We start from the raw sequence: 25,140 nt of genomic DNA on the forward strand, positions 1-25,140 counted from the left end.
TTCTTTTCTTCTCGCATCCTTTGAGGTTTCATTTTCTTGCTTTATCAAACCATGGGGGTGACCACCATCAACAACGAATTCAATTGCCCAATCCCACCTGCTAGGATTTTCAAGGCTGCAGTCCTTGATGCCCACAACTTACTTCCCAAGATCCTTCCTGACAAGATTAAAAGCATTCAAATTCATGGTGATGGTGGGGCTGGATCCATCAAACAGATCAACTTGGCTGATGGTTTGTCTTTTTTTTTTAAGTAAAGCATTTTTTTCTACTATATCTTTTATTTTATATTGAAACAAATGGATTGGTAGTAAAATTTTATGGACAAAGATATAACCAATTTTTCTTTGTTTAACATGGCGTAGATGGTCCTTTTGACTTCATCAAGCATCGGATCGAAGAAGTTGACGAAAAAAATTTTAAGTGCAAGTTTACGCTGATCGAAGGTGCTGTAATTGGGGAGAAGATTGAAAAGGTTGTCGATACTGTTCAATTCGTGGTCTCTGTAGACGGGGGATCCATCTGTAAGACTACTTCTGAATTTTACACAATTGGTGACTATACGATGGGTGAAGATGAAATCCAGATGGGTAAGGATATGGCCACTGGGACGTTCAAGATGGTGGTAGAATACCTATGCAAGAACCCAGATGCTTATGCTTAAGAGTCTCTTTTAGTTACTCTATGGTATCGGTAGACCTATTAAGGCTCAATATCAAGAAGTCATCCGTTGTGTTTGTAGGTTGAGGGGGTGCTAAGGAATAATGTTTATGCTTTAATTAATAAAGGAGTATTTGTTAAAAATGTATGTTTGGCTGCACCTAAAATAAAAAAAATATTTCATGATAATTAATATCTGGATTTGTGTTTTTAATAGATAAGATAAGCATTACACTTATTTGTGTTTTTGAATGCATATGCATGATCAATCTTTTTCCTTGTCTTTATTCTTTCTTTTATCACTCTAGAGGTCGACCTTGTCAAACTCTCAGATGAGGACGATCTTCACCGTTGTCTCAGAATTAAGGATTTTACCAACCCGGGGGTTGGCCTCGTATACTCACGGATGAGATGATCTTCGTCGTTGCCTCAGAATTGAGGTCTTTACCAACCAGGGGTCAGCCTCGTCTACTCACGGATTAGGACAATCTCCGTCGTTGCCTCAGAATTAAGGACTTTACCAACCCAGAGGTCGGCCTCGTCTACTTACGAATGAGGACGTCAGAATTAAGGACTTTACCAACCTGGAGGTCAGCCTCCTCTACCCACAGATGAAGACAATCTTCGTCGTTGCCTCAATATTGAAGACTTTACCAACTTGGAGGTTGGCCTTGTTTACTCACGGATGAGGACGATCTTTGCTGATAATGTATGTGACATTGTATAATAAGAGGAGACATGTCTGGGGTAAATTCTCTTGAGTATCCCTTTTGTTGGAAAATTTCTTTATACACGTGCTTTGGTAAAGTAAAAAGGAATATTAAACTGAACCAAGACATTCAATTTTTATAATATTTCTTCAAGTTTTTCGAGTTCCAAGGCTAAGGCACTTCTCCCCCTGGAGTTTGAGATGGTACGTTCCAAGTCGGATCGCCTTGTAAACTATGTATGGACCTTCCCAATTAGTTGATAGCTTGTTGACGTTCCTCAAGTCGGAAGCGCTAGCCTTTCATAAGATAAGGTCGTTGGGTTGAAAAACCCATGACCGAACTCTGTTGTTGTAGTGCCAAGCCATTCTTTGCAGGTATATGGGATTCTTCATCAACGCGTTCTCTCGTATTTCCTCCAAGAAGTCCAAATTAGCAAGAAGCCCATCTGTGTTGAATTGCTCATCAAAAGACACGACCTGATGCGAAGTAGCTACAACCTCTACCGGGGCCAAAACCTCGGTTCTATAAGCTAATCTAAAGGGAGTTTCTCCTGTAGGTGTCCGAACCGTGGTTCTGTAGGACCATAATACACTGGGGAGCTCATCAACCCACTTCGCCTTGGCCTCAAGTAACTATTTTTTTATGCCATCCTTAATAGTGTGGTTTTTCACTTCCACTTGGCCGTTACATTGGGGATATGCAACCAAGGTGTTGCGAAGCTCGACTTGATACATGTAGCAGAAAGAATGGAATGCCTTGTTGTCGAATTGTTTCCCATTATGAATGAGGAGGACTCAGGGAAGGCCGAACCAATAAATAATCTTATCTCTAAAAAATTTCTCCATGTTCTTCTCTGTAATCCATGCCAAGGGCTCGGCCTTGACCCACTTTATAAAGTAATCGATTGCCACGACCAAAAATTTTCTATTCCCCGAGGTTGGGGTGAAATTAACGAGCAAATCCATTCCCCACATCGCGAAGGGGATGGGGCTGAGGATCGAGGATAACGGCGTCGAAGGTCGGTGCGGCACCGAGCCGTGCAACTGACATTGCTCACATCTCTTGATATAATCTATGGCATCTTGCTGCATCTTGGGCGAGTAAAATCCTTACCGGAGTAGTTTGTATGCTAGGGCACGGCCTACCATGTGGCTCCCACAGATCGCCTCATGTACCTCCTCTAGCACGTATCGAGCTCGATTTGGTCCAAGACAGTGTAGCAGTGGGCTAGAGATTGACCTTTTATATAGTACATTATCAATAAATGTGTAGTTCGTTGCTCGCCGCCTGATGGTTATGGCTTTGGCTTGGTCTATCGATAAATATCATCTTTCAAGTAGCTAACTATTGGATCCATCCAACTCGACCCTTTCTCGACAACGTTGACCTCCTCTTTCTTGTAAGTCAGCTAACTCAGTTGTTCTATGTACACGGTTCTCTCCAGGGTGGAATTTTTTACGGTAGCCAATCTTGACAAGGCATCAGTCGAATTGTTCTCTTTCCTTGGGATTTACTGGATCTCAAAACTTTCGAACTGTATGATCATTTCCTTAGCTTTCACCAAATACTTCATCATTCGCTCTTCCTTCGCCTCGTAATTACCTCCTATTTGGTTCACAATTAATTGAGAGTCACTATGGACCAAAATTTGGGACACAAGGACGGATCCAGAGACCCTCAATCCAGTCAAGAGTGCTTCATACTTTGCCTTGTTGTTCGACACGGGGAATGAAAATCGTAGCGTGTATTAGATTTTAAAACCTTCCGAGCTTGTGAGAATTAGGCCGGCCCGGTTCCCACTTGAGCTACTCGATCCATCGATGAATAGGGTCCAGGTGCCCTCATTCGATCGGCTTTGCCCTGCAATTAGATCTTCCTCAATGAGGGTACACTCTACTACAAAATCTGCAAATGCTTGAGCTTTTATGGGGAATTGGGGTTGGAATTCTATTTGATGCTCGCTCAGCTCTACCCCCCACTCGATGAGCCATCCAGAGAGATCCGGTTTGTGTAAGATTTTCTTTAAGGGATGGTTCATCAGAACTGTGATGGTGTGAGCTTGAAAGTATGGTCGTAACCTTCTTGCTGCAATAACCAAGGCAAAGGCCAGCTTTTCAATCTGGGAGTATTTGGTCTTTGCATTTACTAACACATGGTTGATGTAGTAGATCGATTTCTGGAGCCGAGTTTCCTATTCCTCCTTCATAAGTACGGCACTTACCGCCACTTTCGGTGAAGCTAGGTATATTAGCAGGTTCTCTCTGTGATCGAGTCGGACTGATAATGGTGGGCTTTCCAAGTATTTCTTTAATGTCTCAAAAGCTTCTTGGCATTCTTCGGTCCAGCTAAAGTCTCGTGGGTTCCTCAAACCTTTTAAAGCTTTGAAGAACGGGTGACATTTGTCCTCGGCTCGGGACATGAACCTGTTTAGAGCGGCTATTCTTCCCGTCAGTCACTGTACCTCTTTCACTATTCTGGGGGGCTGCATTTCTCAGATTGCTTTGATTTTTGAGGGGTTGGCTTTAATGCCCTGCTTCGACACCATGTAGCAGATTAATTTTCCTGAGCCGACCCTGAATGCGCATTTCACAGGGTTGAGCTTCATCTGGTTCAGCTTAGCACCTGAAAAACTTGGTCGAGGTCGGTTATATGATGCTCAGCTCTTTTACTTTTAACCAACATATCGTCAATGTAAACTTCCATATTTCTACCGATCTGGTCCTTAAATACTATATTAACCATCCTCTGATAGGTTGCTCCTGCGTTCTTCACCCCAAAGGGCATGGCCCTATAGCAAAAGTTCCCCTGCTCGGTTCGGAATGCGGTATACGACTTGTCATCCTCATTCATCTGTATCTAGTTATAACTATAACTAGAGTATGCATCCATGAAGGATAACATTTTGTATCCTACCGTGGCGTCGATAAGCTGGTCAATCCGAGGCAAAGGGTAGTTGTCTTTTGGGCAAGCTTTGTTCAGGTCAGTGTAGTCCACGCATATCCTCCATTTTTCGTTGGCCTTGGGGACCATGACCACATTTGCTAGCCAGGTCGTGAATTCTATGGATTGGATGAAACTTGACCTCTTCAACTTCTCCACTTCTTCCTCAATTACCGCAAGCCTGTCAGGGGCAAAATTTTGCCTCTTTTGCTGCATGGGTTTTCTGCTCGGGTCGACCCATAATTTATGCTCGACGATGTGGTAAGGTATTCTAGGCATATCTGCTATTGACCATGCAAAAACGTATGCATATGCTTTTAAAAAGTTCACTATCTTCGTTTTTTGCTACAAATTCAGCTGGCTGCTGATCTGAACTTTGCTGTCAGAACCCTCTTCCAGCTGCACTGGGGCGAATTCTTTAATTGGCTCTCCTTGCCACTCAGTCAGTTCATCCCTCTAGTCAAAGACTTCAATGTTGTAAGCCATTGCTCGACAATTGCCCTTTGTTAGCTTCACAAAAGCTGCATAGCATTCTCTAGACTTCTTTTGGTTTGCTCGGCATTTTTCGACCCTGTTTTCTGTTGGGAACCTCATCTTTAGGTGCTTCGTGACTATAATAGCTCCGAGGGCATTCAGCGATGTTTGGCCTAATGTGACATTAAAAGCCGACATGACCTTCACCACCATAAAATTCACCCTAGCAGTTTTTACATTTGGGTAGGTTCCTGCTGTTAAGATCATCTTGATGGTTCCTTCTATTGTGGCCGATGCCCCCGAGAATCCATATAAGTTCATTCCGTCCAATTTGAGACTGTCATCCCTGAGCCCGAATTGTCGAAAGGCTTCATAGGACATTATATACATCGACGTTCCAATGTCAACTAAGATCCTGTGAACGGGTCGGTTGTTAATCACGGCCTGTATTACCACTGCATCATTGTGGGGCCAGCTGATGTTCTCCATGTCTTCATCGAAGAAACTAATAACGGTTTCCTTTTTTGCTTGCTTGTTCGCCACTTTTGCTACCCCTACAAATTTGGCATGAGATTTTACCTTTCTGACGGACTTTTTCCTAGGTCCTCCTAAGATTGTAAGTATGGGGGCTCCTAGTGCCACCTGACTCGGTCCCTCCTCCCTTCTTTCGTCGGTTTGTTTGTCACCACTCCGAACTGGCCCACAGTCCGCTCTCATTTCTCCTCGATCGTTTCTCCATTCTTCCCTCTTGTCATCTCTTCTGTCGTTCCTTCCCTCCCTCCGATCTTCTCTTTGGTTGGCTCGATCAGCTCTTTTTCTATGCTTGCTTTGTCTACGTACCAAGTAAGGCGTCCTTCATTGATTAACTTCTCAATTTCTCTTTTCAACTACCTGCAATCACCGGTGTCGTGTCCGGTATCTTTGTGGGACCTACAGTACTTGTTCGAGTTCCTATCCTTTGAGTCAGAATATATTGAGTCAGGCTAGTTGAGGATGCCGCAATTCTGAATCTATAGGATCTTCGATGTACTTGTATTGAGTGGGGTATACTTCAGGCTTTGAGCTCTTTCCCGCCGATCTGACCTGGGCCTTTTGTTATCTTTTCTGTCTTCACGCCTGTCCTTCCAATCCTCTCTGTCATCATTCCTTTTCTTGTCTTGTTCCCCATAGGTCTCCCTCCGGGCTGCGAGTACCTCAGCCATATTGGCGCATTGGTTGCATCGCCCCATCAGTTCGGGTAACGTGGTTACCTGGTTTAGGACCAGGGATTTAACCAATTCTACGTCAGTCACCCCCTTATGCAAAGCAATGAATGCCATCATTTTGTTGACGTCTTCGATATCCAAAGACGCATTCATGAACCGTGTCAGAAAATCTCGAATCGGTTCCTCTTTTCGTTGCTTTAATGCTAAAAGATTCACCACGGTCTTCTTTTGTTGAATGCTGCTCTGGAATCTCGCCACAAAGGCCTCGGCCAACTCTTTCCAACTGTTGATCGACTTCGGCTTTAACTTTGAGAACCAGAGTGTTGCTGCCTCCTTTAATGATGCTAAAAAAGCTCGACACAGCACCGTATCCGTTCCCCCGTAGATCATCATAACAGAAATGTACTAACGGATATGATCAATCAAATCGGTTTTCTATTCATACATTATGAAATTGGGTAATTTGAAGCTTTTGGGCTTTTGGTAAGGTCAGCATTCATGATCTCATCGGTGTAAGGATGATGTCGTGTTAACGAGAGAGGGTCTGTCCCTTTTTTGTCCAGATTTTTAATCCGGTCATCCAACTCTTGTAGCCACTTATCCCACACCCTATCTGAAGCACAGTTGAGGTTCTTTAGCTTTGATTCACCGACCTCTAATTCATCGAATATGTTTCTTTTATCGACCGAAGGACTCTCCGACCCGAGCCAAAATTGCTTCGCGTTGTTCTGAGTTTCTCTATTTTCTTCTAGGATGACTCCTTGTTGCGGCCCTCTCTGGTTTGGGACACACTGCCCTGCATCAGAACCTTCAGGGCTTATTGACCGTCGAAACGACCTTCTGTCGAGAGGAGGTGGTATTACCGGATTAGGTCGGTGATTTTGCCGAGTCAAAGTGTCGAGCCGGTATAGATATGCTTTAAACAAAGTTTGGTTTTCTAGGATCTGGAGCTGTAGTTGTTGGATTTGTGCAGTGGTTGCTGGCGCGTTCGGGTCGAGAGTGCTGAGCTAGATCAATGAGGGTGGTGGAGGTGGAATTGTTGTGCCCTGGTCTGCCTAGACCAGAGGTGGGAAGTTGTGATCTCCCTGCGCCGTTTGATCCTGCCGGATGTTGGCAACTGGCGGTGGTATTTCTTTTTCAGTTCGCTGGGTGTTTGGTCCGCCAACTCGACCCCGTGCCTGACTTGACCTTTGTCGAGATGTTTTCAACTTGTCAGTGTCCATGCTGGCTTTTCTGACGTGGTTTCCCACAGACGGCGCCAATCTGTTGTGGTGAGATCTGGATGTGCTAACCTTGAGTCGAACCATCCTGCAAAATAGCAAACCTAGGCTGAGGAGTGCCAGTCTGGGCCAATAGAGTTAGCTCCGATGCCTAAATTAGATCGCGCACCATAGAAAATATCAAAGCTGGAAATATAAGAAGTTAAGTCCCCCTTTACCTGGGTGATGGTTGGCTATTTATAGGATCCACTTCATAGACCATCATAGGCTTTTGTCGATGTTAGACCGTTGTTTCGATCTACGGAATGCATAGGTCAAGCTCTGCTGGTGAGGACACCTGTCCTAGAGGGTCAGCCGAATGCATGACCCTAACTCATGCGAAATGCATGACGTGGGTGAAGTGATCCAGTCCTTGCCCCGTGGGCTAGTTAATGGTGCTAGAAGGTTGGCTCTGTCATAATTATCGCGACCCAATCTTCATTTGTAGTTTCATATGGGTCGCCTCGTTGTACCGACCTATTTTGGTCTAGTCTTCAGCAATTCAGGTCAGCTCGGCCTTTCTGGCCTTTGTGGATGCCACGCGTCAGTGCACTATTGACCGGGTGGAAACGGGTATATCAATAGCAAACTCCAATTATGCGTAGATTAAGAAATAGTGATCGGACCTATCAAGAATTATTCACACTAACATTGACCAAAATCGGCTTCTAGATTCCGTAACTTGTTACTTGATCTGGTCGGTTCGGAACAAGGCTGTTGTGGCGCTGGAATCGCTCGACCTAATTTGGGTTCTGAACAGGATCACCAAATGGATTGCAGATCTTAATATTTGCGCCCCCACCCATTATTCCCTGATTGTAACTGATAAAGATGAGGCGTTGTCTGTCCCTTCTTTACCTTTTCACTTGCCTGTGATTAATTCTCCTATTCTAATCTGTGCAGGATACTCTAACACAGACATGAATACCGCAGGATGGTCATATGCTTTTTTGATAGGTGGCAGGCTGAGATATTTTGATGTAGGAACCCTCCCTAACTTTGCCGAAATAGTAGCAATTCTTTTTGCGATCCGCAAAGGTTGTGATCGAGTGGCTTGCATTGAGTTGAAGATTAAAGAAGTGTGGGTGGATCATAAACTGATTACCAATACTCTTCCATCTCCTACCAAATGTCCTTGGCCGTGGTTTTTGTTTAAAGACTTTCTCTATATCTCTAACCATACTCAGAATGTTAGGTTTACTATGGAGGGTGATAAGTTACGTCTAACCTTAGTCAAGAATATGGCTAAGAATGCTTGCTGGAACCTTTGTAAATATGATGTTTAGTAGTGCTTTGTTTTTCTTCTCATCAAACAAAAAAATCGGCTTTTAGAATATAAATTTTATGAAAATAAAAAAACTCTAATTTAGGAGAAATAACATAATAGGAAGAAACATGGCATCTGACAAACTCGGAACAGTGCAAATGAACATAAAGATCAGCTTAGAAATTTCCTTCCTTTTTCATGTCTTATCAGGAGAAATAACTTTGTTGTTATCGAACCCCACAAATCAGACATATAAAAGTCTTATAAAAAGCGATGGCTTCGTTAAAATTCTAGGATATATATCGGATATTCACATCTTTGATTCGCATATGGATCGAACTGTTTTCCATAGTTATAGAAACCAGACCGGCGGCTGGGCAACTGAGTTAAACCAACACTTGTTCATAGTTTCAAGTCAGATGACTCAGATCACAGTTTTATTCTATGATGCCAATTGCCAGCCCAGCATGAAGGATCCTAAACGGTTTGATGTCTGGTTCAATTTTATAAATTGCAGTCTAAGCAAACCAAAATGGCTGATTGAACCGCTCCTTTTCCGATTCATGGTTTTCTCTGGTTTTGAGGATAGAATTGCAGTCTTTTCCAAATCGACGACCTCCAGTCCGAATCTAGAAAACTCTGAATAGAGACTACATTTAAAATGGTGGAAAAAAGGAAAAAATGGAGTGTCTCCCCCGACCCCACAATTATATGTTCAAATTCAAACTATGTGTTCGACTTGTTCAGAGCAAACAGTTCCTGAACCTCACTGATCTATAAATACCATCCTTCGAAAGGTTCTCATCATCTCCACCACTGAGCAAACAGTCCCTATTGACAATTTATTATTTTCTTCTCTCATCCTTTGAGGTGTCATTTTCTTGCTTTAGTAAAACATGGGGATGACCACCATAAACAACGAGTTCAATTGCCCAATCCCACCTGCTAGGATTTTCAAGGCTGCAGTCCTTGATGCGCACAATTTACTTCCCAAGATCCTTCCTGACAAGATTAAAAGCATTCAAATTCATGGAGATGGTGGAGCTGGATCCATCAAACAGATCAACTTGGCTGATGGTTTGTCTTTTTTTACTCTCTCTCTCTCTTTAAGTAAATCCTATGGACAGCACGCATGGTGAGTACCCATAAAGAGAGGCAATGGGGTATTTGAACGATACGTCAAAAGCTTCAGAATTGATGAAAAATGTTAAATCAAGTCTTTTAATTTATCCTATATTAGGCTGGTCCAATTCAACACCTGTACACTAGATTAGGCTCAGTAAGACACATAAGACCCACCACCTACCATTAACCGTACAAAGAGAGGCATTTTAGTTTGAGACATTTAATTATCTAATAGTGGGTTCCACTTTTTATATGGAAGGACTGTATAAAGAACGTAGAAGTAAATCAATTTTTTTTTTTAAATCTATATCTTTCATTTTATATTGAAATAATTGGAATAATAAAAACATTTCATGGACAAAGATATAACAAATTTTTCTTTGTTTAACATGGAACAGATGGCCCTTTTGACTTCATCAAGCATCGGATTGAAGAAGTTGACGAACATAATTTTAAGTGCAAATTTACTCTGATCGAAGGTGCTGTTATAGGGGAAAAGATTGAAAAGGTTGTTGATACTGTTCAGTTCGTGGCCTCTGCAGACGGGGGATCCATCTGTAAGACTACTTCTGAGTTTTACACTATTGGTGACTATAAGATGGGTGAAGATGAAATCCAGATGGGTAAGGATATGGCCACTGGGACGTTCAAGATGGTGGTAGAATACCTCTGCAAGAACCCAGATGCCTATGCTTAAAGAGTCTCTTTTAGTTACTCTATGGCATCAATAGAGCTGTTATGGCTCACTATCAAGAAGTCATCCATTGTGTTTGTGCTTTTGTTTCTTGTTTTGTTTTTGTTGTTGTTTGGGGTGTGAGGGGGTGGGGTTGTAGGTTGAGGTGTGTTAAGGATATGGTTATGCTTTAATAAAGGCGTATTTGTTAGAAATGTATGTTGGAAATGAGTCTATCAAACCTGTTTATTAAATTAAAGAATTTAATTAATAGCATTTTAATTATATTATTTGGGCTTATAAGTTCGTTCCATGGGTGTTAACCTGAAATTGGTCTTGACTTGGAACGGGGTTGGACATCCTGTTTATATGGTCGCTGTACCGCATGTCACGAGAAATGGAGATTTTGGTGCATAGGTATAGATACACGTCGAGAACGTGTATAGATAAGAATCCGGTACGAGTATCTTATGTAATGCTACTAGTTGTGTCAGTGATACAAGTATCCGCCACTCGATGGCCCTTAGACCTGGTTGTGTGAGTGTTACAGGTTGTGGTAAACTAGTGGTTGATGTCGGTAGGACTATAAACCGGTGCATTGGATTCATGATCCCGCATTGTAAACAAAGAGGATTATCAACATGGAATCCATTGCCCATTCACAGGAATATCTAAGAGGGAGAAAGTCGGTGATTAGTCGAACAGAAATCTGGATCCAGTGTTTATTCGAAATGTTTTATAAATTTATTTTTAATATATAATATATTGAATTTTGATTTCGAAGTTTTACGATCGTCCGATCACAATCACATATTCTCTGGATCAACCTACATGATGAATTGGGGATTAGTAGCATTAAAGTACATACCCTATATAATTTATTATGAGATATAAGGAAAGTGGAACAACTTATGTGCAATAAAAGAGTTTATTGTTGGACACATGGCATTATATGGGAGAACAAAATATTTATGGTTGAATATTTTTTTATATTATTATTTTTTTCGCTAAAGACTTATATATTAAAACTTCAAGAAAAAAGAAGAAGAAATTACAAGGAATACGGAAGGAAAACTTCCTCAACAAAAAAACCCTAAATTCCCCCACCTATAGCATAGCCATCAGCAGGAAGAAAAAAAAGAGATCACACGAGAAAAACAAATGTGAATTCACCTAGAGAGGGGGTGAATAGATGAAAGTAGTGGAATAAAAAAACTTATGCGAAAATAAAAATGTTATCAAAATAAAGCAAATAAATTGCAAGGATAACACCGAGATTTATAGTGGTTCGGTTAATACTTCCCTACGTCCACTCCTCTCACCTTAGAGAGAATTTCACTAAAAAGAATCGTGAGTATGAGCAAGAGAATTCGTACAAATCTTGATTGAGAGCAAGAGAATTCAACTACTCTTGATTGAGAGCAAGAGGACTCAACTACTCTTGATTCCGAGCAAGAGGATTCAACTTAACACATGTAATGATAAATGTACTAAGACAAAGATTACCTCAACCTTAGTAGATGTGTAAATTACCTTCCACCTTTGAAGCTTAAAACTAATTGAGGTAGAAGAACTTGAGTGTGTGAGCTTGTGATGAGTTGATGCTTACAATCAATGAATAACTTACTTTGATGTATCTTGTATTGAAGGCTCTTAATTGTGATTAGTAGTAGTGATTAGAACCTTAAATAATAGTCCATTTATAGGCTAAGTGACTTAAATTAATTAAGAATCTATCTTAAGATCGGATTTCAAAAGACAGAGCTAATCCGATATGCCAGATCCCAATCTGGTATACCAGATTATCAAATTTATAAATAAACTAAAATAGACTGCTATCATTAATGACAAGTCACATCATTCTTACAACTCTGATTCTAAACTATGGATGAACCCGTCTTTTGTAAATCTTCCCTGAATTTTATACATGTATCTTGTATGATTAGTATAAATACATCTTTAAAATTAAGGTCAAAGTTTTTATGATAAAATTGAAAGAATGATGTGGCAATTATGATTCTTCAAGGATCTAAATAATACGACATACAAAATTTCTACCTCAAATTTGGTCATTTAACCTTCCACTACTCCATTTTTTATGTCTATAGACTGACACTACTCTCTATAAATAATGTTCAGACCTGTCAAGTCTTTTAACAACTCTAACATTGACATAAGTCGGTTTTAAGAATATGAATTTTATGAATAAAAATATTCTAATTTAGCACAGGTAACATAATAGGAAGAAACATGCCTCACTAGATCTGCAAAAATGATATATTTTACGGATCCAGATTTTCTACTGCCGAGCTGCCCCGTAAGATCGTGTTGTCCAGACATGGTGCTGTATACAATGATCGCTTTACCCTCATTTGAGGAAGGCGTTTGAACAAGCGTAAAGCGAACATTACGAGCAACACCATGTCTGGACAGCATGGTCCTGCCAGGCAGCTTGGCAGTAATATACTCATCAAAATTGACTACTCTAATACCTAAAATAAATTGGCATAAAAACGAAAAATAAAATAATATTATAATGTATTACAATATCATCCATCTCATGATAAAGATCTGAGAAACACGGACCAGTGCGAAGTAACATAAAGATAAGCTTCGAATTTTCTTTCTTTATAATGTCTTATTCGGAGAAATAACTTTGTTGTTATCGAAGACCCAAGTTTTATATAATATTGTGAGATGGCGTGCTAATTTTTCTACTTTTGATATGATGTACCATTGAAATGTGGAAATCATAGGTCGCATTCTTTATAGATGCGCTGCTTACGGCACTAAAATTCTAAGGGAGAAAAGTTCCCGGTGTTGGGAGTGTACCGCCATGCTCAGACACAGACGGGGTGAAAGGATCACCCGAATCCATGAAAGACGGAGAGCTCGTCCCCCATGATACTAATGTTCATGTTATCATTGGCCCCATGCATATGTAGGGGTCACGATTCTTCGTAGAGAACACGGACATAATTCTAAGATATCGAATAATCACATCTTTTTTATTTTTTGAAAAGAGAAAGCCACCTGGTCGCGTAGCGCATGTCGCCCTGCACCATGACATAGGGGTTCGTGAAATAACCACCGCACCCTCTGAATCCCAGAAATGGCCAAAGGTGCTCCTTTGTCAGGATGCAAGGCAGCGTGTCTGGCGTAACCGGGTGGCATTCTTTCTCTTTTTGTGTTTTAAGGGATAATCACATCTTGATTCACGTATGGATCGAACTATATGCCATAGTTATAGAACCAGACCAGCGGCTTGGCAACTGATTAGACCAATATTGGTTCAAATTTTTCAGGTCAGATCCCAATTGTATTTTATGAAAACCAAGCCACCATGCAGGATCCTAAACGGTTTGACATGCGGTTCAATAGTTCAATTTTATAAATTATTCAATCTAGCCTGTCCAAAATGGCTGGTTGAACCAGAAAAATCAGAATTGTTGGTTTTCATATTCATGGATTTCTCCGGCTGTAGAGGCTGGAACTGCAGTCTTTTCCAGATCGACTTCCAGTCCGATTCTAGAAAACTTTGAATAGAGACTACATTTAAAATGGTGGGAAGAGGACAAAATGGAGTGTCTCCATTCTTATAGCTTTCACACTCAATTATACGATCAAATTCAAAGTATGTGTTCTAGCTCTTATTTTATATCAACTACAAAGATAATTGCAAGCATGGGGTTTCTATCATCTACGACTAGTATTTCAGACCAAGCAGTTCTAGATCCGAACCTGACTCTATAAATACCAACGAAGCTACCCTTCGTTCTCATCATCTCCACAACTCGCACTACACCAATCCCTATTGACAATTTATTCTTTTCTTCTCTCATCCTTTGAGGTTTCATTTTCTTGCTTTAGTAAAACATGGGGGTGACCACCATTAACAACGAGTTCAATTGCCCAATCCCACCTGCTAGGATTTTCAAGGCTGCAGTCCTTGATGCCCACAACTTACTTCCCAAGATCCTTCCTGACAAGATTAAAAGCATTCAAATTCATGGTGATGGTGGAGCTGGATCTATCAAACAGATCAACTTGGCTGATGGTTTGTCTTTTTTTTCTTTAATTAATTTAATTCACTTTTTTCTACTCTTATCTTTCATAATTATACAGTGAAACAAATGGAGTGGTAACAACATTTCATGGATAGAGATGTAACAAATTTTCTTTGTTTAACATGACATAGATGGTCCTTTTGACTTCATCAAGCATCGGATTGAAGAAGTTGACGAAACGAATTTTAAGTGCAAGTTTACGTTGATCGAAGGTGCTGTGATAGGGGAAAAGATTGAAAAGGTTGTCGATACAGTTCAGTTCATAGCCTCTGCAGACGGGGGATCCATCTGTAAGACTACTTCTGAGTTTTACACAATTGGTGACTATAAGATGGGTGAAGATGAGATCCAGATGGGTAAGGACATGGCCACCGGGACCTTCAAGATGGTGGAAGAATACCTCTGCAAGAACCCAGATGCTTATGCTTAAGTGTCTCTTTTAGTTACTCTATGCCATCAAGACCTGTTATATGACTCAATATCAAGAAGTGTTTGTGGGTCTTTTCTTTTTGGGTTATGTTTTAATAAATGTATGTTTGACTGTGACTTGAAATGAGAAAATATATTTCATAATAATTAATGTTTGGATTCATGTTTTTAATGGATAGGATAAGCATCACAATCATTCTTAGATGAGGCTCACCCACTAACATCACTCTTCAAACTATTACATAACATTTTTTTTTTTTTTGAGTAATGTATTAAGGGTAAAACTGTTTGTAACCAACCCAAAAGTTGTAACCACTCTTTTATACCCTTATGTCAGATAGATATCATTTTCGAAGGGTGGGATTAAAATGTCATTTTATTAGAGATGCACACTTAGTAGCAAAAATTAAAAATCCCAACAATAATAATGTCTTGAGGGTAATAAGGTCAATGAAGCAGTTTTCAGAGGTCGTGTCTCTGGCGCCCGACGGTAGAGTTTCCAAGGGAAGCCAAGAAAATGTCTTGGCGGACGGTTTATCCCTCTATTTTTCCTTCTCTGATCAAAATTAAAAATGGAATTGGAATAGATCGATCAGCTGTAGATAAAAATAAAATCATGTTGGATTCAATTTTTACAAGGATTTAGAGGAGATCTCACATGTTGTGAGGTCCAAGCCTGGGAGAAACTAGGTATTCCTATAGGTACAAAAAACTTTGTTCTTGAGCCGTGGAATTCATGTATGCTGAACTCGGTGATCAACAATGGAGAGAGAAAGAGAGAGACCTCACTCGTGGAAATCAAAATGAAACTGGAAAAGAAAAAAACTTCAAAAAAAAAAAACAGCAACATTGTCAACTTTCACTGTCATAGATTGAACTCATCATGAAATTTTAATTTTCTTGTTCCGTTTTGAGACTTTTGACGGATCTTGCTCATCTTAGCACAGTTGTGGTTGAGGCGTTTTTCTCTCTCTCTCTCTTGTTCAATCGATATTAAAGATGCCAATTTGACAGATAAAGAGTGAATCCATGGCTGCAGGGCTGCTGCAACATTATTGCGAGTTTGGGGGACCAAGAAAGAGAGAAAAGAGACGATCTTGCCATGTTTTGCCCTCAGCTTGTGGTTTTCAATCGGTTGCCAGAGTAGCCACAGGAAGCAGAGACACAAAGGAGGGGGATTCCAATTGATTCGGATTGTACCTTCAGTTGATAGAGAAAATCACTTGCAATTACTGCTACCAGAACACTCTCTTGTCGTTCATATGGCAGATAGAAATAGAAGAGGGGATTCCAATCAATACACCTCCTTCAAGTGGTAAGAGATTGCACCTTCCTCAAACGGGTCGGTGAGAGAAAGAGAGAGAGGTGGGGACAATGGCAGCCTGATGGGAATGCCCGGATGATGAGTAGGACCGGGGACAAGGAAGAAGAGGAGGAGCTGGTGTTGGAGCAGAGCAAGCTGAGTGTAGAGACTCAACTCTAAGTCTATATATGTAATCCTCTATGATTGAATGAAGGCAGATTATGAAGTTTAATGAAAATTGCTCAGTTGAGTATTTATAACTCTCAATTGGAGTTTCTGTTGCAATTTTAACTTTCTTGTTCGATTGATCAACTCCTGGTCACGTAGGGAACGTGATTTCGACTCTCCCGATCCGTAGATTCCAATGAGGCTGCATTATTTATGTTAATGGTCATCTTCTAAAACACGGGCCAAAAGATAAGATTGCTAGAGTTATTCTCCAAGCATCTCCAAAAAACGGTTTTGATGAAGCTTCCACAACTCTGCCAGCCACGGGCTGATGAAGCTTGCAACTTGATGATGGTGGTTGTCTTCTGAAACACGGGTCAAAAGACAAGATTGTTGGAGTTATTCTCCAAGCAAGACATATTTGAATGCCCCTTGAAACACGAGCCAATGAGACATCAGTGGCTAGAAGCCAACTCCAGCGAAAATTACAGGACAAAATGAGAGATCTACATCTTGAAAGATAAAAAAGCAAAGATAAACTCCGTTGTAGAGTGTTGTGTTGTTGATTATGTGTGTCTTCTTCTTCGTACTCTGTTCTTTTATAATTGCTCCCTTGGCGGTTGTGGTAGTTCCAGCGACTTCCATACCTACCCACAATTTCCTGCCCCACCTTCCCACTTTGTTATTCAGATTCAAATGGGTAACTCTTTGATGGCAACGTGTAGTGTACGCCCTTAAAATATGCATAACTGAATCCCAATTTGTAAAGGTGGGATGTGAACAATAACCGAATCCCAATTTGTAAAAGTGTAGTGTGAGCAATGCCCCTCACAATCCCGTTTGAGCGAGGCCACACGTGTTCGAATGGGATTGTGGATGTGCTTTTATCAGTCTTAAGTTCGGTCTATTGACCGAAATACAGTGCCACTGTCCCTACTCGCTCGGTCTCCTATTGCTAATTTCGGCTTAAGTCCGATTAAAACGAAATCACCATTCACTCAAATACTATCACCACTATCCTGGTTATTAATCCAAGTATAGATTCTTCCACTTTGATAGAGATCAACTGCGTAATTTCTTAAGGTTAAGAGCAATAGTATCAAATCTGAGTATTGTCAACAAGGTCAATGCTTACGCGGGCCGACTTCGGATAACATCCAAGTGTGGAAGTGCAAATCACAATATAGGGAATAGCTGGATTAGATGAATTGATGGTTGTTACTCTCTTTTGTTAATCTTAATTTATTATTATTTTTTCTTGAATAATTTATTATATTTTTAGATTTGATAGTATTTATGATTCATAATATCAACACAAGACAATTGACACATTTTATGTATATAATGTTTCATTATTTATTCTAAACCCGAAAGAAATGGTTCAAACAAGAATGCGTTTAATTTGTCTTGGATATTTCTTTCAGGTTTGAATTCCTGACCTGAATCAATAATGCAACCTTCTTTTAAGGGGTTCTCTACCCAATGAATGAACAGATTTCAAGTTGTAGCTTTTCCTTTCTTGAGAACATCCTATGTGACATCGAGTTGTAGCTTTTCCTATCAGTTCCCAAGTTGTAAATCTAGAAATCCACTTATAGTTGGTTTGGGTTTCATTTTGCAAGAACTTGCCTCGGTACATCGCAGGTTCAAGTTGTACCAAAAGTAATGCAAATCACTTTCTTATTTATGGATATTATGCATATCTTCTATTATTGAATCATAGCCACTCTTGTGCACTAACTTGTAGCCATCCTCATTTTATCTCAACTCAAATTCTATTAAAGAACCATCAATTTGGACCAGCTAGAATTCTTTCTCAGCCTCACTTAGGATTGGATTTCCCTGCCTGATAAATAAAAGGTTTGGGTTGTCACCCTGTATTAAAACAGATCAGAACCATTTTACTCTAATGATATAAAATCTTTAGATTTCCAACTTATATGTTCTCAACCAAAAGGAAACTTCAAATAAGTATATACACCACTAACTACTCACACTCTCTCATATATCTCCAATAGAAACCTCTGTGCTCTCTCTCACATACGTCTCCTCTCCCTTCTCACACATGGGGTTTACACGGTCAAGGGAGGAGAGATAATTTCTCTCCCTCCCCCTTTCTTGTCTATGATCCTTTTGTTCCTCTATCCACGATATCCCCCACCCACAAATATAATAAATTTGTTTAATTTTTATTTGAATTATAAATATATTTATTTAATTTAACAAACTCTTTTTTTCCTTAGATATTTTGGAGGAGAGTCTCCCCTCTCTCTCTCTCTCTCTCTCTCTCTCACACACACACACACACACACACACACACACACACAAACCTGATCACTCATTCTCTCTTGAATTCCCACATGTTCCTTCTTTCTCACAAACTCTCTCATTCTCTCAAGTCTCAATGTATCTCCCCTCACCTGTTTCTCTATTGCCCCAACATATATATATGGCCACACGTGCATTTGCACATGCACATTTACTAGTATATATATATATATATATATATATATATATATATATATATATATATATATATATTAGAGTATATTTGTGAGTTTCCTCTTCAACTATGATAGGTGTTCAATGTACTAAGGAGGAATAATTATTGTACACTATCGTATAGATAGTGTCATGATCTACCTCACTTAGCGGGGGAAGGAGAAGTGAGTGTATGAGATGAGTAATTGTAGACCTCACTTAGTGGGGATAGGAGCAGTGACAGATTATTAGTGGTTTACGTCACTTAGCAGGGGAGGATGAATAAGAGGGTACAGGGGTTGATCTCACTTAACGGGGGAGAATGGAGATTCAATAGGAATGTTGTTTTCGTCTACGAACGGTTATGACAAACGATATGGGATGAGAAGAGATTGAAGGTTATTTTCATCTACGAGCGGTTATAACAAACGTGTAAGAAGTGTGAAGAGGATTGAGGATTATCGCTGCCTACACGTGGGCGTAACCTGTAAAGAAGTGTTGTGGGATTGTGAGTCCATTCCACGTGTGTGTGAGTATGGTACCAATCCAATGTGTGTTGAGCCCATACTATCCAAGGATAAGTGTGGCATTAATTTATGTATGGGTGTTTATTCCACCTGAGCATGGATTTTGTGACTTCTATAATGTTATACCTTAGTTTGATATTATGTGTTTAGTATAATAGCTAATATGTATATAGGATATCATATAGTTATATTATTATACCAGGTTAAGTATGGATCTTGTTGTGTCAGAAATCTTGTTGGAGTAAGCTCTGCCTGCAAGACAAGAATTAGCAAAGAGGACCGGGCGTTGCCGGTGATCTCACTCCGATGCTTAAGTCAGATCTTTGAGCAGCAGTCAATTCAATGAGAATTCAGATAGTTTGGATGTGTGTTACCTCCCTTACTTAAGGTGGTTGAGAGGTAGAACCGTGCCTGGATAGGTAAGCTGGAATCTTGGAGTGGAGTGAGACCGTTGTGGAGTGACGTGTGGGGATAGTGTTTATCTGTTACTCCCCACACACCGGATCAGGCATGACGTGGGCGAGAATTTCGGACCATGTTGGTTCGTGCCAAGCTTGGCTTTATTGATGCAAGTTATGGAGGTCGTTCCTCACATGCCCGGCTGTGGCCAGGTTGTTGCCGTTTATAGGCCCGTGCATTGCTCCCTAGGAGTCCGGGCTGGGGTGCATCTTGTCGCCAAGCCCAGTACATTGCATTGCGCCCTAGCGGTCTGGGCTGGGGTGCCACCTGTCGCCCAGCCCAGTACGTTGTTCATGACTTGGTCCTTTGTACAAGCTTGGAGAGCATCCCAGTTCGCGTTTGTTAGGCTGTGCGACATTGCCCTAAGCTTGCAACCTCACTGGGTCGTTCTTGTCATGCTAGGTCCTTTGACCCATCACGAGCCACCCACTCCCCTGGACGTTGGCGTCCTGGGGAGTTAAATCGATTCAAATTCTTTGGCATCTGATCTCGCACGCGTGAGCCTGACATATTGATGGTCGGGCGTGACTTGACGGTCCAGCCACTGGTGGACACGTGGCTGAGGCCATAATGACACCTCGATCGGAGCTCTCGTCGTTTTGGCTTTGCAACGTTTGACGTTCCGCTCTAGTAGGGCCGAGTGTCCGTGGGCATTATGAGGCCTAGGCTAGGCCTACCGTCACTCGATCTCTGCCGTGACGAGGCATCCATTGGGACTAGGCCACGTGGCCTATGCAGTTATTACATCTCGGGCAGGTCCAACGTCAATTTTCCTTAGCCCTACGATGGGCTTGCTTTCTGACCGTTGGATCTGGACGTTCGCTCTCCCCCTCCTGATCTATAAATAGGAGTTGTCTTCTTCCTTGGAACCCTTTATTGCTCCTCCGCGATTTTGAATTTCTTGTTTTCTTTACCTTCTGTTGTTGTCGTTTCCTGCCGTTGCATTTGCTCCGGTGATTGCCACTTTCCGCAGCAACTCTCGAGCATCTTTACTAAAGCTCTTCCCTCGCGAACTCGTGCCGCGTAACCCGCTCGAGCCGCGCTTTCTACCCTGTTCTCACTTCTTGTTTCTGCAACTCTTCTCCAGTAAGTTCTTTTCAATTATGTCATCTTCTTCGTCTCAAGCAGAGTCCAGTAAGGGCTCTGATGAAATTACTGGGATGAGTGGGGGTTCTGACCCCGAAGTGAGCTCTGAGAGGACCCAAGAGGAGCGATCTGCACTCTTTGGGTCCAAAAAGTTTGCCGCCCAGGCCAACCGCCTGGCCCAAGCTTCCTCTGCCCAATCTAGTGGAGGCAAGTAGACCTCTGTCAGGGGTTTAGAGGAGAGCACCGCCGAAGGTGGCAACGCTAAGGACGAGGAGGAGGTGGGTGTTCAGGTGAAACCCACCAGCGTGGCTGCTTTCGAGAGCACCATGACTGAGCATTCATTAGCTGCTCTCAGGGCCCACTATGGGTTCCCCCCAGAGGTGGAGACATAGGTACCCATCAGAGCCGAGAGGGCGAACACCCCACGGCCTGGCACCGTATGCCTGTACAAGGTTGCATTCCAGTGCGGCCTCCGTTTCCCTGTCCACCAGTTTGTTTTGGACGTGTTGCATCACTTTACGATCTCTCCCAGTCAGTTAGGGGCAAATTCTTGGAAGCAGCTTTTTGGTTTTTACTTATTTTTTGCCCTGCTCGGCTGTAAGGCCTCGTGGGTGCTATTCCTTAATTTTTATCACCTGAAGAAGACCAATGACGAATGGTTCTATGTGGCTCTACGTGGTACAACGGAGCCACAGAAGCCCAAAGAGTTCATATGCCACATGCTCCAGTCCGCAAAGAAGTGGAAAGACCGTTTCTTCTCTGCGCACATCAAGGACGACCCCTTTAAAGTGGAGTGGGAGTGGGTGAGGCTGAAGCACGTAAACCAAGTCCTCATGCTGAGCTCATACAACCAGCGGTCTCTCGAACTCGTCGCGCAGGGCGCGGCCTTCGACGTGCGTAATCTGACAGATGAGGCTCTGTTGGTTAGGCACGGGCTGAACTCAGCACGGGGTGAGTCCTTTCCCCTATACACGTATTTTTCTTTTCACCGTAGGATCGCGAGCTACTATTGACTTGTCTCTATTTTCTTTTCAGTGGACTGCGAGCCCGACTTGGATGAGTTCCACGAGGAGGCGGAAGTGGAGAGGCGACAACTCTTAGCTCAGCAACCCAAACGGTAGACCCGTTCTTCCCTGTCAGGCGTCCCCATTGGGGGTTCCGCGACCTCTGCCACCGGCCAGGAGAAGCAGGAGCTCCCCTCAAAGGGTAAGGGGAAGGTGGATAAGGGCAAGGACAAGGTGGAGAAATCCAGCAAGGCCCTGCCATTAAAGGTCCCCGAGAAGCGAACTCGCGACGAAGTGGTGGACCTAGATCCGCCTCTGAAGAAGGCAGCGCTGGGGGCAGGGTCCTCGAAGAAGGCTCCCCAGGACACGAAGCAAGCCCCCCAAGATCCCGTAAAGGGGGGTATAGCCAAGGGCGAGAAGAGCCCGCCCCCTCCGAAGGGGAAGAAGCGTCTCAAATTTTAGTGGGAGGTCTATGAGGGTGAATCATCTTTTGACTTTCCCCAGGTTGCCAAGGAGCTGATGGATTAAGGCCCCCCTCAGGACATGGTCGTCATTCGTGCCCAATCTGACGATGAGCTCATGGACTCGTTCGCATTAGACTTTGTTGGGAGTGACCCAAAAATGTCTTGCCCAGATCCCGACTCGGGCGAGGGAGCAATGCGCGCTGGCTGGTGTGCAATAAAGAATTAAAGTTGCACCTTCCCTCACAAGGCGTCTTTTGGGGGATTGGCAAACACTTGGTTCTACAATTGGTATCAGAGCAGGTGGTCGCGAGTTCGAGTCTCCCCGGTGCCATGGGTGCTCTGTTATTGGGCGTGTATTAGTGTCATGGGTGCTCTATTATTGGGCGTGCATTTGAGGGGGGGATTATTGGGAGTGACCCAAAAATGCCTTGCCCAGATCCCGGCTCGGGCGAGGGAGCGATGCGCACTGGCTGGTGTGCAATAAGGAATTAAAGTTGCATCTTCCCTCACAAGGCATCTTTTGGGGGATTGGCAAGCACTTGGTTCTACAATTGATATCAGAGCAGGTGGTTGTGAGTTCGAGTCTCCCCGGTGCCATGGGTGCTCTATTATTGGGCGTGCATTTGAGGGGGGGATTGTTGGGAGTGACCGAAAAATGCCCTGCCCAGATCCTGGCTCGGGCGAGGGAGCGATGCGCACTGGCTGGTGTGCAATAAGGAATTAAAGTTGCACCTTCCCTCACAAGGCGTCTTTTAGGGGATTGGCAAGCGCTTGGTTCTACAATTGGTATCAGAGCAGGAGCTCAAGACCGTGATTGTTTTTCAATCTATTTAAGAGTTAAAGACCATGGGATCTTCTAGCAATCGAAGGATTGAGGGATACACTATCACTAGACCACCTTTCTTTGAAGGTGAAAGATTCTCCTATTGGAAGAATCACTTCAAGAACTTTGTGTGTGCCAATAACATTGATGCATGGGAAGTAATTGAAAATGGACCAAATACCATAGACAAGCCCAAAGAAAAGTGGACCCCAGCTGAAAAAGCTAAGATTCAAATCAATCTTGTTGCTATAAGTTATATTCAATGTGCTCTAAGAGAAAAGGAGTACAATAGAACTTGCATGTGTGACTCCGCTAAGGAGATGTTTGATAGGTTCATTGTTACCTATGAAGGTACTTCAGAGGTCAAGCAATCTAAGATTGATATGCTTGTAAATGAGTATGAACTGTTTAAAATGAAAAATGATGAGGACATATATGCAATGTTTACTCGGTTTACTAACATTGTGAACAAGCTGAAAGGATTAGGAAAAATCTACTCCAATGGTGAAAACGTTCGAAAGATTTTGAGATCTCTCTCAAAGGAATGGAGACCCAAGACTACAGTAATTAAATAATCCAAAGACATTGACAAACTAAGTCTAGATGAGCTGTTGGGATCACTCCAAACTCATGAGATGGAGCTCAAACAAGACACCAAGGAGATTGAACCAAAAGAACCAAAGAAGAAGGTTGTAGCGTTCAAATCATACCATGAAGTAAGTGATGATGAAGAAGAACTATCTGATGACGAGATCGAATATCTCTCAAAGAAGTTCTCAAAGTTTCTGAAGAACAAAGGCAAAGCCACATTCAACAAGAGAAGACTCTCAAGAGACCAAAAAGGTAAAAATGCTCTTAAAGAAAATAATGATTCTTCTTCAAAAGACATTGTTTGCTATGAGTGTAGGAAACCAGGACATTTTAGGGGAGATTGTCCGAAGATAAAGAAATACAATAAAGTATACAAAGTCGAACATTCCTTCGATTCAAGCGATGAAGAAGAGGAAGACGAAGAATCTCAAGAAGAAGAGCAAATCAACCTTGCTTTTGTGGCTATTGAAGATGAAGAAAGTGAAAATGAGGTAACCCCCACTTCTCCATCTCATAAGGATAAGGATTTTCTAGAATTAGAAGAAGCTTTTGAAGACCTCTACCAAAGTAGCATGGAGTTAGCTACTACTAAAAAGAATCTCTTAAAAGAGATAAATACCCTCAAAGACCAAAACACAACTCTAACTTCTCAAGTTAACAACTTAGAAGAAGAAAAAGAGAAATTGTGTAAAGACTTAGAATCTTTTACTAATGGTAAAAAGAATCTTGATATTTTACTTGGATTTTCATCTAAAGCACCTTTCAACAAGGAAGGGTTAGGCTATAATGTGAATATGAGTTCACAGCAAACCCAAAAGTCAAGTTCAAGTAAGATAGAAAGCAAGAGAGCAAAGAAAAATAAGTTTTGTAACTACTGTAGGAAGAAAGGACACTCGATTGAGGAATGCTACTCAAGAAAAAAAAGTCCTCAAGTTAAGAACCCCAATCCCAAAGGGAAGACTCAAAATACCCCTCAAATTGTTGTATGCAATAATTGCAACAAGAAGGGACATACCATCTGGGAATGTTATCACATGAAGCAAACTTTCCACCATCCTAGAAGACCTTACAATGGTCAAAACAGGAGGAGTCATCCAAAGGTGCAAAGACCTACTAGAACTCCACCTAAGGTGCAAAGACCTTGGAACCCCCAATTATACCCAAATTGGTATGGTAACCAAAGGATAAATGGAAACCAAATGGTTTGGAGACCAAGAGGAATATATGATACTGACATTGATGGACCCAATATATAATGGGGACCAAAACTTTATTAAGTTTTTTTTCTTTTCTATCCCCGCTTTTTGATAATGCCAAAGGGGGAGAAAAATGGGGAGATAAAGTTGTAGTTTATCTTTTGGAACATATATTATCTCTTTATATTATTTGATACTATTTATTTGTCATCATCAAAAAGGGGGAGATTG

General features: G+C 41.8%; 2 protein-coding genes across 4 annotated transcripts; both read left to right on the forward strand.

Annotated features, from left to right (window-relative positions):
* LOC122645602 (major allergen Pru ar 1-like) lies at window positions 1–23,405 on the forward strand. 3 transcript variants are annotated; one of them, XR_006330486.1, is made up of 4 exons: window positions 1–232; window positions 10,037–10,439; window positions 15,073–15,076; window positions 23,399–23,405. XR_006330486.1 is itself a non-coding variant. In XM_043838913.1 (2 exons), exons 1-2 carry the CDS (start codon window positions 52–54, stop codon window positions 660–662), a joined length of 480 nt encoding a protein of 159 aa, XP_043694848.1. In that variant the 5' UTR covers window positions 1–51; the 3' UTR covers window positions 663–730. The 3 variants fall into 3 exon arrangements, 2 of the variants coding, with proteins under 2 accessions (XP_043694848.1, XP_043694847.1); XM_043838913.1 differs by lacking the exons at window positions 10,037–10,439; window positions 15,073–15,076; window positions 23,399–23,405 and adding an exon at window positions 364–730; XM_043838912.1 differs by lacking the exons at window positions 1–232; window positions 15,073–15,076; window positions 23,399–23,405 and adding an exon at window positions 9,394–9,590.
* LOC122645603 (major allergen Pru ar 1-like) lies at window positions 14,126–14,853 on the forward strand. The gene is made up of 2 exons (XM_043838914.1): window positions 14,126–14,368; window positions 14,510–14,853. The coding sequence occupies exons 1-2, from the start codon at window positions 14,188–14,190 to the stop codon at window positions 14,806–14,808; spliced, it is 480 nt and encodes a 159-aa protein (XP_043694849.1). The 5' UTR covers window positions 14,126–14,187; the 3' UTR covers window positions 14,809–14,853.
* Window positions 23,406–25,140: the final 1,735 nt, after the last annotated feature.

This window comes from Telopea speciosissima, chromosome 11 (assembly GCF_018873765.1).
Source record: "Telopea speciosissima isolate NSW1024214 ecotype Mountain lineage chromosome 11, Tspe_v1, whole genome shotgun sequence".
Taxonomy (NCBI): Eukaryota; Viridiplantae; Streptophyta; class Magnoliopsida; order Proteales; family Proteaceae; genus Telopea; species Telopea speciosissima.

Coding starts and splice junctions, on each gene's coding strand:
- LOC122645602 (XM_043838913.1), top strand. CDS start 52: ATGGGGGTGACCACCATCAACAACGAATTCAATTGCCCAATCCCACCT. Junction 233..363: donor ACAGATCAACTTGGCTGATG/GTTTGTCTTTTT, acceptor AACATGGCGTAG/ATGGTCCTTTTGACTTCATC.
- LOC122645603 (XM_043838914.1), top strand. CDS start 14,188: ATGGGGGTGACCACCATTAACAACGAGTTCAATTGCCCAATCCCACCT. Junction 14,369..14,509: donor ACAGATCAACTTGGCTGATG/GTTTGTCTTTTT, acceptor AACATGACATAG/ATGGTCCTTTTGACTTCATC.